The sequence below is a fragment of the Pseudovirgaria hyperparasitica genome (genome assembly GCF_010093815.1).
Source record: "Pseudovirgaria hyperparasitica strain CBS 121739 unplaced genomic scaffold EJ05scaffold_15, whole genome shotgun sequence".
NCBI lineage: Eukaryota > Fungi > Ascomycota > Dothideomycetes > Acrospermales > Acrospermaceae > Pseudovirgaria > Pseudovirgaria hyperparasitica.
In genome coordinates this window covers 591,063-604,183 of record NW_022985563.1, presented here as the reverse complement: position 1 = coordinate 604,183, position 13,121 = coordinate 591,063, and the positions used below count along the sequence as shown (strand labels likewise).

Here is a 13,121-nt window from a genome sequence, read left to right as displayed (position 1 = left end):
ATGAGTATACAGACAGAAATTATAACTTTAGTTTAGCACATCTAAGGGTTACAGAGTAAGTCATGACAGTTTCCTTGTCTTCACCATAAAAAATACTGATAATGGGTATGACCGTTCTATCGAATCCTATCTTCATGTGGACGCAGAGAAGCTGCTACTCTGAGAAAACGTTCGAACCTCGACATCATGCACCACTCGGAGCTTCTATAGTCAATGGTAGAGGAGATACAGCCCTTGGAGCACAAAGGCACAAACGAGATCAATCAAGTCGAAGCAACAGAAACACTTTGCCGTGGGGGGCGGGACGGGGGCGGCCCAAGAAGATAAAGTAACCTCTTCACAGCTAGGATATAGAGAGCGGTATCTGTCTCCTTAGGACGATGCTTTACCTGATTTCAGGCAAAGCGTGCGTGGGACCACCATCATACAGCCCAACGAGCAATTTTGAGACGCTGATGAGTCCCTAGTCTATGAAGAGACTGAGAGCATTTTGAACCGCTTCTCAAGCAGTGATATGTGATAAATCAAGAAGCACTTTCACAGCTGCGGGCAACTGGAAGGGAAGAAGGTGGAACGCGCACTAAAAGAATGAGACGCGAACTTCATAAAACCTTCTTCCTATTCGCTAGGCCCTACCGCAGATGAAATTTGGTAATCGAGAGGGATCAGTGGGGCTTGTGGTCAAAAGATGCATGTGTCTCATGGCTGTTTTAGATCATGGTATTATCTCTTTGCTCTTGAGGAGGGAACATAATTCTAGCTCGTTATGGGGCTTGAACGTTAAAACTTCACTAATTATCAAAAGAATAGACTCTTTGCTTAGCTTGAACACTTTGGTCTAAATAGCATACGATAACACAATCAATTTAGAGTAAAAACGCGCTTTACGACACAGTACTCCAGTCCCATAAAGTAACCATACAGTATATCCCACTCACTCATACTCGATTCCCGACATGCCAGAACTAGTTCTCCGGGGGGGTCCCCAGAACCTTTTGCTCTTCTCTTTCTCCTGGGAAAGCTTCGATGGTGGTATATCCAATGACATCAAACCACTCGAGCCCTTTGAACTCATAGGCTGAGATGGCTGGCGTGTCTGAAGCACGAACATTCCTCGGTCTTTGACCTCCTTGCGGTCAGCTGGATTCGGTGGATTTGATGGGCCGACCATTTCGATCCTTTTAAGGGCTTTGGACTGCGCTAGCGGCGCAGCAATCCTCGTACGTTCCATTGTCTGTGTCTTGCCCTCTGCAGCACCGACCCCGTTGTTGAGTATTTGCAGCATCTGCCGTGCGCTAGCGCGGTGTGCTGGATAAACACGAGTCATCGGCTCCAGATCGGTGCAACGTTCGTTGTCTACAGCCTCCCGCACTGCTTTTATGTTCTCCTCAAATCTATCCGTGAGTTTGTTCCTCAATCCGTTGGCATTGATCATGAAGGCGTACGTGACGAAGAGGGACCAGATATCGACTTTGGGGGTTTGCAGTGCACCAGCGTCCATCAATATTTCTGGGGCGTAGAATACAGGTGTTCCTGCTATGGTCCGCGCATTCGATGATATGTTGACGAGACCAAAATCGGCAAGGCAGAACTCAAACTGGCCGTTGTGGAGTTTGTTATAGAGAATATTGGCGGGCTTTATATCGCGGTGGATGAAGCCTTGATCAGCGATATATTCCAAGGCTCGTAGCATGCTCAACAAGACTTGTATGCCGAGAGATTTATGCTTCACAAACATCTCCCCATTCCTAATCAAGTCCTCGATACTGCCATCTTTTAATTCTGTGAAGATCTCGAAGTATGCAATGCCCTTCTGGTCCATTCGTTGAGCAAAGACATACTTGATAATATGAGGCTATTGGTTTGATCAGTAGCTTTCTGTGTAAGAATATGAAAAGACATACGTGACTGAATTTGAACGGTATCTCGACCTCCCTTTTTGTCTTCGCAAAGCTCGTGTAGTCGTTGTGGACATCAGGTAGCCGCACTTTCTTACATGCATACAAGTTACCACTGTCCACATCTTGGACCTTGGTCACTGTTCCATAAGTTCCTGACCCGAGTTCATTGATGGTCTTGTAATTCATGCGTAGTTTGCCTGCAGGTGTCCGTGTGGTATGGATTCGCAGAACTCTTCTTGCTTCGCCCTGAGATATTTCGTGTGGCTCCATTTCAATCTCGGTACTTCTCGTCTGAGACAACAGGTGCTGTCGGTTTGCGAGGGCTTGCCATTCCAGATCCCTGTGCCAATATACCGCGAATACGTAAAGATCGCCTTTCCGATGTCCGATGCCGAAGATGGTATTCGTCTCAGGACCCAAGGGCGCAAGGCCTTGCTTGTTCAAAGGGGTGGGAGAATTATTAAAGAATCCGATTGAACCTTTGTTTGTGCGCTTCATTATGAACACATCTGTTGTACCTTCTCGTATCTCAATGGTACAGTGTACCTTCCCTATCGAGGAACCGTCTGCAAAGATCTGGCATCGCGTCTTGTCTTTGCCAATTGTGACCAATGTAGTTCGTGCCTCTGTCGAGAGGGCGAAAGAAAGGTTGAATCCGAGACGAACACATCCTTTTCTGTCAGTTTTGGCCTGTGGCACTTCTGACACTAGATGTCTATTATGCTCATGGTGCAGTAGGCTCTTCGCATCATCGTTCGTAGGAATTAAGGAGATGATAGTATTTGGCGGAGGCTGTAAAGGAAACATGGTAGATGGCTTGCCAAACAACACCATTGTCTAGGGATGGGGTCCTTTTAGCTTTCTCATTGCTACTGGTAAGCGCCAGGAGGCGACAGCTTGAAACAATCAATATGGGCATGAAACAAAGTTCCTAAACTGTGCCATGTTTGATACTACCTAGTCGACGCGATAAGAGTGAATTACGTCCAGTCGAAGCATCCCGAGCGACCGAAGACATAATTAGAACGTGACTGTGCCGCTTTAAACGCCTGTCTTACACCTTTAGGTGGTCGGTGTCCACATTTAATAGGTTGATGCATGGATTATATCAAGTACAGTTGCTTTGCTAAAAGGTGGATCAGGCACGGACAATAGCTAATTAAGGCAACCATCATGGTTCACCGAAAATAGTTACAGCGCTTAAAGCCAGGCGCGCGCGTCGACGTTGCGAAGGTCCGTGCGCTTTGATACGACGACGTTCATGACCCCACTGCATATTCAATATTCAACATTGTATTGCGCATAAGGCTCTCCTTCTCCTGCACCGCTCATTCCATCGACATCTTTCCTACTTTATCTCCTCACTATGGCTTTACTCGACGCGCGCACCAATCCACCGCATGCTGGTCTAGCACCCTTTGAAACCCTCGCAAATCGTTCCAGTAGCCCACCACCTCCATATCAGAGTCGCGAGTCGACAGGCCCTGAACCAGACTACCAGTATCTATTTGGTCTTGTAGCTGGTTCGAACCAAGATGAGCCACCCGAGCTGGAGATCGACGAGGATGAATGGGAGGCCAGAGCCATGGTTCTCGAGAGATCTACCCCTCGCAAGCAATTCATGCAACAAGTCAAAAAAATCCATGAACAAATAATTAAACAGAGAACCATCGAAACAATCCGACGCCCAACCCATCGAATCGATGACACGCAAGATCTTATCATAAATGCAGAAAACATCGTAAGAGCACGTTGGGTTGAGCAGAAGATATGGAAGTCTAGTTGGGGTCCTGCTTGGCCACCAAGTGCAAGAAGTGGATGGCGACAAGATATACTGCATTCAAGGAAAGGTCCATGGGTTCCCGAAAGAGCTCGCTGGGGTCACGAGGTCGAATTAGACGGAGAAGACAAGCCCGATAGGGAAGAGGTGGACATAGACGCGTCTCGGCCACTATATCAGTTCAAGTTTCAGGTAGGTGCAGAACAGAAATGGATCCAAGACGAAGCGCTTTCTTTACGAGGGACGTCTCTTACTGCAAGCGACCTCGAACAAAAAGCCTACGAGACTATTAAAGCAGAATGGACTGAACTCGAGATATGGAACCCTGACTGGTCTGAGTACCCAGGTATGTCCTGGATGCATGCAGATCAGTTAGATACCACATGGGGGATCATACAACCACCTGTTCCCCTTGTCGAAACCTCCAGTGCATCTACAACGAAGCATCCGCCAACAACTGAGACTGAACCGACAACCATAGATCCAAACTCCATCAGAGATAGCGTTGACTCGGCTTCAGGCCCAAGTGATGGATCAGGTCACCCGAAAGTTGATGCTGGCACTGATAAAGTTCAGCCCGCGGCCGCCAGTAGAAGCGGACCACAGTCCAAAGCAGAGGGGAAGGGTAAAAGGGGGCCAAGAAAACGTTCCAGAGAAGGGGAACATCTCCCAACCGTGGCACAGATCAGCGAATCGCGCATTGAACATGACCAAGAGCACACAGTCATCTCCAAACATACGCCTTCAGCCCCAAGACGCAGCAAAAGGATAGCCGCAATGAAATGCTCGGTGGTCATGAATCCAACAACAGACTCGGCACAGGAGCCGGAGCGAAAACGATCGCGGCCTCATACTCAAGAGTGTGCTGATGTGAGGAGGACCAAACCAACACGTAAAAGACGGCGTATCTAGTGACATGCATTGTCAGACTCCAGTATGATATAGATGCATACAAGATATATGAAATTTTCCTATGTTAATTCCGATAGCAAGACTGACTGGAATCAACATCACTTGGAGTTTCAACACGGGAACAAATTTCATTAGCATGGTGTCGGCGGATATCACTACGTCGTATCACGATCTGTCGGCTATTTCAAGCAACGTACATGGGTCAAGCAGATGGGAAGCGAAGAGCTCTCAGATACCTTACGAGCTCCCTTGTATTTACGGACTTTAGACTCATGGTACCCGATCCTAAAGTCTCTTGCATTTCATGCTCTATAAACTCAGCTAGATTAGGTTTACGTTCAGTCTAGAAGAGCCGTATGGTTCGGGTTACATAATTCAGAGCCACACAACAAGCGTCGAAGGTGCATATGAGTATAATCTATCTCGGTGTTTGATTGTCTAGCAGTTATCAGCCTCAGAAAAAGGGGTACACCTAGACACTTAGCCTCATTTCTTCTGTCCACTGTTTCCGCATCCTTGGGCAGCGGTTGATGAAACAAAATAACTTATGAAGGAACAATAGTGGTTACGCTTATTTAATAGTGAATCAACGCCGAGGCCTAGTAGCAGTACTCCCTTCTAGGACTTTTTCTATCGTCTTTAAGGAGCATACAATGAGTGAAGGTGAGGATTCAGATCGGTGTCTTTAACGCCATTGATTCCTCTGCTACTTCAGCTGAGAGTCGCACTAATTAGCAACGATCATAACTGCTGAGCCTAGGCGAGGCTTATGGATCACAGTCTTGGATGTAAAACTCTTGATAACATTTCTAAGGGCAGTACCGTAAGATATAATAGTATCAAACGAAAATTAAGCGTCCACTTACGAACATCAATCAAGATATACAGAGTCCGACGATCAATAGCTCAAATTTATCGCCAGCAAAGCCACGGCGACGCAGATTGCTCCAAGAACGCCCTCTAAAAAAAATTATGAGGGATATCCAGATAGCGGCCCCTGTGCAAGAGCAAGAAGAGTACTCAGTCAACCATACTCGTCGTACCTTTACAGGGTGATGTTTTCTTTGCGATTCTGCAGTCTGTAGGTATGTACCTACTATTCGCACTGTTGGTGGCAACTGACATCGTTGTTAAGAGGCGTAGTCCCTTCTGTGCTTGGCATGATGCCTTATCTATAGCTCAGAGCTCTTCAGGCAATAGTCTCTTCGAGGCTGCCTTCAGTGTAATCTTACGAAACGATCCGCAGGGACGGGAGACTTAGCATTCTCTGGTTAAGTCAGGCTTGAAGATTATACAAGCATATATCTACCTGAGTGGAAACGTGTGGAAACATTTCCAGACTGCTGTATTAGAAACGATGTTAGTCTGGCAGACTTCACACCCGCTGATGGCCAGTCAAGCTTGTAATTTGCGCCCACCAGAGGAAAGAAGACCACTGAAGTTCAATGAATCACGCATACACGAGGTCGGCGGTGACTCCGTCTATCTAGGATTATTGCTCAGCTTCAGTCATGGTGTGAGAAAGTCGTGCTCAGAGAAGGTTGGAGACCTAGTCGAGCAGCTGCTAAAGCTGTCTTTCCATGAGCCTGACTGTAGCTTCTTGTTTGGCACAACCTCGAATGAGATGAGGATAGGTGAGTTGACCAAATCTATGTAGATGGTCCTTGAGAATCCTTATGGAGACCCCAGAAATAGGGCGTCATCCGTGAGTTTGCATTGTCGGGAAACAAAAGAATTCCTCGCTGATAAGCTTGAGCCTTGCACGAACTTTATAAAATAGCTGCTCTCGAGTCTCAGCTCCCCCAGCTCTTTGCTACGTAGCTTCAGCCATACTCAGGCCCAATGAGAGACCTTCTTGTTCAAGGTCCATGTGCTACGCTTTGTTTCATCGTTGCAGAATCGTGAGCAGATCCTTTCGCAACCAGCGATAAACCATAAGAGACGATTTCAATCCTAGGTGACTGAAGCACACACCGGAATGCGCCGAGAACAGGGGCCGCAAGGCCTCTTGCGACTTGAAAGTGATTCATTGGCCTTTTTTTCCTTTTGTGCAGTGCAGCCTGGCTGTGTCAAGGATACTCAATTACCTAACACACCGAAGTCTCTTAGCATGGACTCTTAAGGATTTTCTTCCAAGGATCCACATATATAAAGCTTCGCTTCGACCCTCAGTGATTGTGTTATTCCCTCACTTTCTTACCAGCTTTTCCGATAATGCCAAGATCAGCCATAACCATAGACGAATATGACATCATTAACCATAACGAGACCTTCTTGGAATAAGATGTCATAGATGATATTCGGAACTGTTGAGCCCAACTGATTAACTTGCAGACTCCAGCGAGTTTCGTCGTCATTTATCATCGCAAGCCCATGTAACTGGTCTATGGATCTGCGAGACGGACCAATATCGACGGTGGCACGATGCACCGGATCATGGGAGTTTGTGGATCAAGGGAGTGCTAGGGGCTGGTACGGACCTTATGCATGCCACATCGACTGCCACCTAACCAGAACTAGGTAAACCCGTCATCGCTGCGTCCCTAGTACAGCACTTGCGTACTACTGAAGATGTTCCGGTCTCGTTCATTTTCTTTCGAAACATTGTCGCAGCCAACTTCTCGCCACGTTCCTTGTTGCAGGACTTGTTGGCTCAGCTTCTCCCTCATTCAGAATTCATGCACTGGACGAAATGGCCTCCGAGGACAGCTTTTTCTTGAAGAAGCTTAACAGTCTTGCGATCTATTTCCCCGCATCTTTAAGCTTGTGATGACTAGTAGACCTAAGCAGTATCTTCAAAGTGCGTTTAAAGCCTCATCCATCCTTCACATCAGCCTGCTGCAGAAGCTCGTTAATGCAGGCATTTCGACTTATATGAAACACCGACTACATGACGCTATCGATATGATGAAGCTAGACCGAGGAAACCTGCATCAGATTGTGGATATGGTTTGAAACGGTCAATAGCTTGTTTCTATTCGCTAGTATGGACTGCTATCTCTAAGACAAAAGATACCAACGACGGTGTACCCAGCAGCTTTCATGTTGCGGCGTTTTGTGGAATGACTTATCTTGTCCGATATATAATCGAGAGCGCTGCTTCGGGCCCAGAATATAATGCACAGATTCGCACGCAGATACACTGAGCGGCCAACAATGGCTATGCTGAATCGACACGACTGCTCCTGGGCTACGGTTGAACAGCCGACGAAAGCCGATGCTCAGGCTTATAAACCAATCCACCTAGCGGCTATCAAAAACCATGCTTGAACTGTGTCTATACTGCTCAAGGCTGGCGTTGACCCAGCCACGGTCAAAACAACAGAGAATCATGCGGGTGAACTGATCGATGGTGAGACGACCACCAGAGGAGAGTGCTCAATCTTCTATGTCAGTCGGAACGGACATAGTGAAAAAGCCATTGCTATGATACCATACTGCGAATCGACGGTATTAGAGCAACTCATGTGTGAGAGTTGTAGATACAGCAGAACAGACGTCGCTCTAGCTATTCTGGACGCGCAGTATTGTGGCGCGACGCATTGTACCTTGCGTGTGGTACTGCAATGCAAATATTGCATTAGCACTCATCGAAAGAGGAGCTGACGTTATGAAGCCTTCCATCTGGACACCACGACAGGCGATAATGGGCGGAAATTGTTAACCAGACCCCGAAACTTTACCCTTACATAACCTAGTTAACAAATGGCGAGGGCCGAACTTTGATACCTACAGTGATATCTTCCGGGCACTCCTTAAAGCGGGCGCTGATCTCGAGAAGCCGAATAGACGTGGCGATACACCTCTCCTAATCAGCGCTCAGGATCACCGCGACCGAGGATCAGAACACAACAGAAATGTACTGGAAGCTCTTATACGCGCAAATATGAATGCGAAAGATACGGAAGGAGCCGGAACATCACAGCGCGTTCTTCGCCTCCATTATTAACCAGCCCTCGTTCGGCTTCTCATTGAGTCTGGATGTGATCCCAATGAGCAATGAGCGTACAGATATTCCCCTCTGCGAAGAGCCTTGGCTCCAAAAAGCTGCACGACTGTGGAATATCGAGCATATAGAAGAGATTGTCAAATGTCTCTTGCGACATGGCGGAGATCTCAACAAAGACACGGACGGAGGCTTCAGTGTAGTAGAAGAAGTTATGTCTGTAAGCACGCCACTGTTCGAATCCATTCTTGCTCAATGTGCCAATATTAATGTCGAGAGACATTGTTGGTTTGCATTGGCCACGAAATATGATTATGCAAATTTATAAGAGCTTGTATCCATCTTGCTAGATGAAAATACAGACCTAGAAACGCGTTGCGCTGATGGCAAGACCTTACTTTTGTGCGGTCTAAACAACAAAGAGTTGATTCGAGTACTTGATGAGTACGGAGCGAGGAGTAATGTAGTTGACTATACCGGAAACAATGCTCTCCATATACTATCGACCGCATTCCATAGAGGAAATCTCTTTGACGAATTCCTCTCTCGTGGACTCGACCCGCTCAGCGTGAATCGTCATGACAATACCCTCCTGCATCACCTTTCATCTCAATACAATGGAAACGACGAATTCTATAGGAGATCCCAACGCATGATTGGTTTCGGTATATCTGTGAATGCACAGAGCAACGACAGGATGACTCCACTGCATGTATTCCTCCAGAGGAGTGACGAGTATCACAACAATTTTACGAAGCATCAGATCACATTCCTCGAAACCTCAGGCGTGTCAGAGATGGTTCAGCTCGGTTCACAAGATGTCTTTGGTTTTGCGCCTCTGCATCTAGCTGCTCTCAAGTCGGACCGCTTCACAGCAGAGATACTGTCTGCCGGAGCCAATGCTATGCTTGTGACAAAAGACAAACACAATGCCTTGCACCTTGCCTGCCGTGCTCGTTACTCCAATATTGTCCGCTTACTCCTCAGCAAAACTGGATCATGTCTCCTCAACCAGAAAGACAGTGCTGGTCGGACACCGCTACACAATGCTTGTTCAGCGAGTGATTTGGAGTCTGTGGCAGCATTACTCCGGTACGGCGCAGAGGTATCACTCGTCGACGCTCGAGCTCGAACTGCAATTCATGCCCGTGCGGAAACAACCAGAGAGCATGTAATATGGAGCAACTTTAATGACGATCCCCAGTTGATGGGTGAGTATCCAATGATGCAGTTTGGACCTGACCTAATTGCCCGGTCCTCAGATGTCAACCCTTGGTACAAATCACAACATGGTTGTGAAAGAAAATCTAAGAAACCACATAATGTAAAGTCCTTTGCTAAACCTCTACTGGAAGCTGACGTGGATGTTTCGACTACGACAGTGCTCGATATAATGCGCTTGTGCGATCTACTAATATTCAAGGGTGCTGACCTGCTAGAGCCAGACCCATATGGCCGCACTGCACTTCACTATATTGCCGACACATGTCTTTCGACGTCCCGTATCAGATATCAAGCAACCAGCGAACCTATCCGCTCAAGTCTACTGCTTTGGAATCAGTACCTGCTTCCAGGCAGATCGATCGATGTCCGGGACAACGAGGGCAACACTCCGCTACTCGCATATGTAGCGTCGAGAGCAAATGACACGGGAAAAAACGTCACAGCGTGCGAGAAAGAGTTTGGTGCGTACAAGCGCGAATACGGCGATAAGCCGTGCCATGTGAATGCTTTTGCGCAACTATTTACGACTGACAGTGAAGCTGATGTCCAAGCTGTCAATAACGCAGGCGAAACAGCTTCCCACATCGCCACCAGGAGAAGACATGGCTTGAGCCTTGATGCATGCTCTTAAACATGATAAGAAATCGTTTCAGTTCTTCATAGGGAAGGTAGGGGATCCACTGAGAGAGGATGGAAAGGGAAGAAGTGCAATTGATGTGGCGAGTGCATGTGGGCTTGTGGATATCGTGAAGTTGTGCGCAAGGAAGTAGAGTTATTTTGCAATGGAGTTTGCGCTGAGCCAGCTATATGGATTGCTAATTATACAGAACTGGAACGCATACAGAGACGTAACAGATAATAAGATCTGGCAGATATTCAAGACCTCGAATCGTCTTGTGCATTCTCTGTCAGAGTAGCGCAATATGACGATTAGTCACATCTAGAAGCAAGAGCGAGGTACTTGAAAGCCAGTTCGATTGCTACACCTGGAAGATTTCCCAGTTTTAGTCAGAAATTCAATGACCACATAAGGACGGAATTCTTTTTCACTTTGTCAGAACCCTGAATTCTATAATCAAAAGGGATCAGTCATATCAAACGCCAACTCCACTACTGAGTCAATACCAATCCTACGCCGTACTGTTCCCAAATACATGTCTTCCCTCGTCACCATACCCAGGCCAAGTATCAATATAATCGACTCCTCTCTTTCCAGATCCATGACAATTTCCTACCCCACTTCCCCCGGCCGACATGAGCGCTCTACCAACACAAGCTTTCGTCCCAATCGGTAGCTGCCCAGACGCATACCACTGGAAGCAGCAATCGTTAGGCGTCCGCTCAAAGTTCCACTTCGTGATTGCGCCACAACCGGCAACCTGGTCCTTCAACCCCTCTCCCTCCGCGCCAAACTTGGCATCAGGCAGGTTCTTCCCGCGGATCTCGAAACCGTCGTAGAAAAATTTGTATGAGACGTCGCAGGCGACCTCGTTGACCTGCTGGCTGAGCGGCGTCATCTTGTACTCCCAGCCATCGCCGGTGGTCAACGTGCCGCCGAACTTGTAGTTGTGCGGGTTATTAACGGCGTCGTTGCCGTCGCAGCCATCGATGACAGCGTTCTGGAACCGTGCAGCGCAGTCGGGAGCATCGGTGGGTGCTTTGCTATCGTCGGCCAGGTTACGCACGGAGAGCTCGAGCTCGTTGACGGAGCCAACGTTGTATTTCTTTGTGTGCTCGGACTGGGCGCAAAACTCGGTGGCAGATGACACGGCAATATCGCGGGACATCACCCAGTAGTCGCCGCTGATGCCATGGCATTCATTCTTGTCTGGGACGGGGGGTGCGGTGGTGGGTGATGGCGTGCTAGTAGAAACTGGGGTTGCCGGTTCGATGTCGTCGCTGACCAGGTAGGAGTCGATGGCTTTGTCGAGTTGGTCTTCTGCGCTGGTGATGGATACCGTGTCGGTAATATCCCCGAGTGAGACGGAGGGGAAGACGAGAAGTGGTGGTGGTAGGCCAGGGGGAGGGGAGCCTTCTGGTCGGCCGGGGACGCCAGGAAAGTACTGCGTGACGTCCCACCAGAAAATAGAATTCATGAGAAGGGCATAACTGTCGGCATTGATGGTGGATACTTTGCCTCCGCTTTGATCTTCGGAGCCAGTTGCGTCGCCTTTGGCCAGTTGGTGGACGCGTTTAGGGCCGTATGCGCGCACATCATTCTTGAAGTCGCCTGTTGCTCCCCATAGATACTTGTCCTCGATTTTAGGTTCAGGGTTGTAGGTGCTGCGTAAGTGCATCATCTCGTGAGCCAAGAATTGACCGTAAGTTTGGAAGTATCGCATGTCCTGAAGCCTTTCAATCTGACCATCTTTTCTGTACTGATTGAGGTCATCGATCTTGCCAGAAATGTCTTTCATGTCGTAGTACGGACTACACATGTTGATATGTCCATAGTAACCGAACCAGCCGTTGTAGTCCCATGCATAGCCACCGATGACCTTACCACCTTCAACGCTGCCTCGCTTGCAGTATCCCTTGGGGTCTTTGCAGGTGATGGTGATGTAATTCTTTTTGTTGCTTTTGTTGTTGATGAACTCGCTCGCTCTACCTAAATTTCCTTTGATCCGACTTTGGTACTCTCTCCAGTTGGGTCCCATCCAGTAGTCTGCTGAGACAACATCTCGAGACGATCGCTCAACACCCCATTTGGCAGCATATTTCAGCATGTCTTGGGCATCCCACAGCCCTGCGCGATATGAGATTTGGACTAGGATATCAAGGCATGCAGATTTGCTTACCATATTTTAGCTTCTTCTGCTCATCGTCGGTACATCCTGTAACGACATTAGAACTTTCAGCTCTCATTGACCCGAGATCAATAGAGTGTAACATACCATGGCCCTTTTCAAACCAAAGGTAGGCTCCTTGTTCATCATTGTCCAGTGTAGTGATGCAGTCCTGCGAGAAATTGGTGGGATCACATCCATCCGGAAGCTCCTTGATTGCTGGAGGTTCAGGAGTTCTGGCATCCGGAAGAGCAAAGTCCTGACCAGGAACTGTAGTCGGATCTGATGCATTCGGATCTGCTGGATCAATGGGCGCCGCCTGAGGCAACCCATAGGTCACAATGGCAAAGGACGTCAACGATTGAAATAAGAAGCGATACATTGAAAGAATGAATGACAGAGATGATTGATGATGATGTTGAGCAGAAAGAAATATCAGCTACAGCAGAGCCTTTATGTTATTCGTCGAAGTGTCCATGCGCCAGTCATCTCGTTCGAATGCAGGATTCCAACTCTCCAAAGCCTCCAAAATTGTTTGCATGAGGATGCATAAGGACCCACCCAACTTCGAC

General features: G+C 47.8%; 5 protein-coding genes across 5 annotated transcripts; 3 read left to right on the top strand and 2 right to left on the bottom strand.

The window, feature by feature from the left end:
• Positions 1–772: 772 nt before the first annotated feature.
• Positions 773–2,977, bottom strand: EJ05DRAFT_513783 (kinase-like protein). Its single transcript, XM_033748467.1, has 2 exons — positions 1,905–2,977; positions 773–1,855 (listed from the first exon to the last, which is right to left on the bottom strand). Exons 1-2 carry the CDS (start codon positions 2,733–2,735, stop codon positions 935–937), a joined length of 1,752 nt encoding a protein of 583 aa, XP_033597318.1. The 5' UTR covers positions 2,736–2,977; the 3' UTR covers positions 773–934.
• Positions 2,978–3,151: 174 nt separating this feature from the next.
• Positions 3,152–5,041, top strand: EJ05DRAFT_136645 (uncharacterized protein). Its single transcript, XM_033739192.1, has 3 exons — positions 3,152–4,397; positions 4,504–4,615; positions 4,675–5,041. Exons 1-2 carry the CDS (start codon positions 3,268–3,270, stop codon positions 4,553–4,555), a joined length of 1,182 nt encoding a protein of 393 aa, XP_033597317.1. The 5' UTR covers positions 3,152–3,267; the 3' UTR covers positions 4,556–4,615; positions 4,675–5,041.
• Positions 5,042–5,730: 689 nt separating this feature from the next.
• On the top strand, positions 5,731–7,313 carry EJ05DRAFT_513781 (uncharacterized protein; the record flags this gene model as incomplete). The annotated part of the gene is made up of 3 exons (XM_033748466.1): positions 5,731–6,227; positions 6,928–7,065; positions 7,114–7,313. Exons 1-3 carry the CDS (start codon positions 5,951–5,953, stop codon positions 7,311–7,313), a joined length of 615 nt encoding a protein of 204 aa, XP_033597316.1. The 5' UTR covers positions 5,731–5,950.
• Positions 7,314–8,585: 1,272 nt separating this feature from the next.
• Positions 8,586–10,643, top strand: EJ05DRAFT_520265 (ankyrin; the record flags this gene model as incomplete). The annotated part of the gene is made up of 2 exons (XM_033748738.1): positions 8,586–8,823; positions 8,902–10,643. 2 exons carry the CDS (start codon positions 8,586–8,588, stop codon positions 10,392–10,394), a joined length of 1,731 nt encoding a protein of 576 aa, XP_033597315.1. The 3' UTR covers positions 10,395–10,643.
• Positions 10,644–10,893: 250 nt separating this feature from the next.
• Positions 10,894–12,931, bottom strand: EJ05DRAFT_503805 (uncharacterized protein; the record flags this gene model as incomplete). The annotated part of the gene is made up of 3 exons (XM_033747478.1): positions 10,894–12,509; positions 12,562–12,597; positions 12,658–12,931. 3 exons carry the CDS (start codon positions 12,929–12,931, stop codon positions 10,894–10,896), a joined length of 1,926 nt encoding a protein of 641 aa, XP_033597314.1.
• Positions 12,932–13,121: the final 190 nt, after the last annotated feature.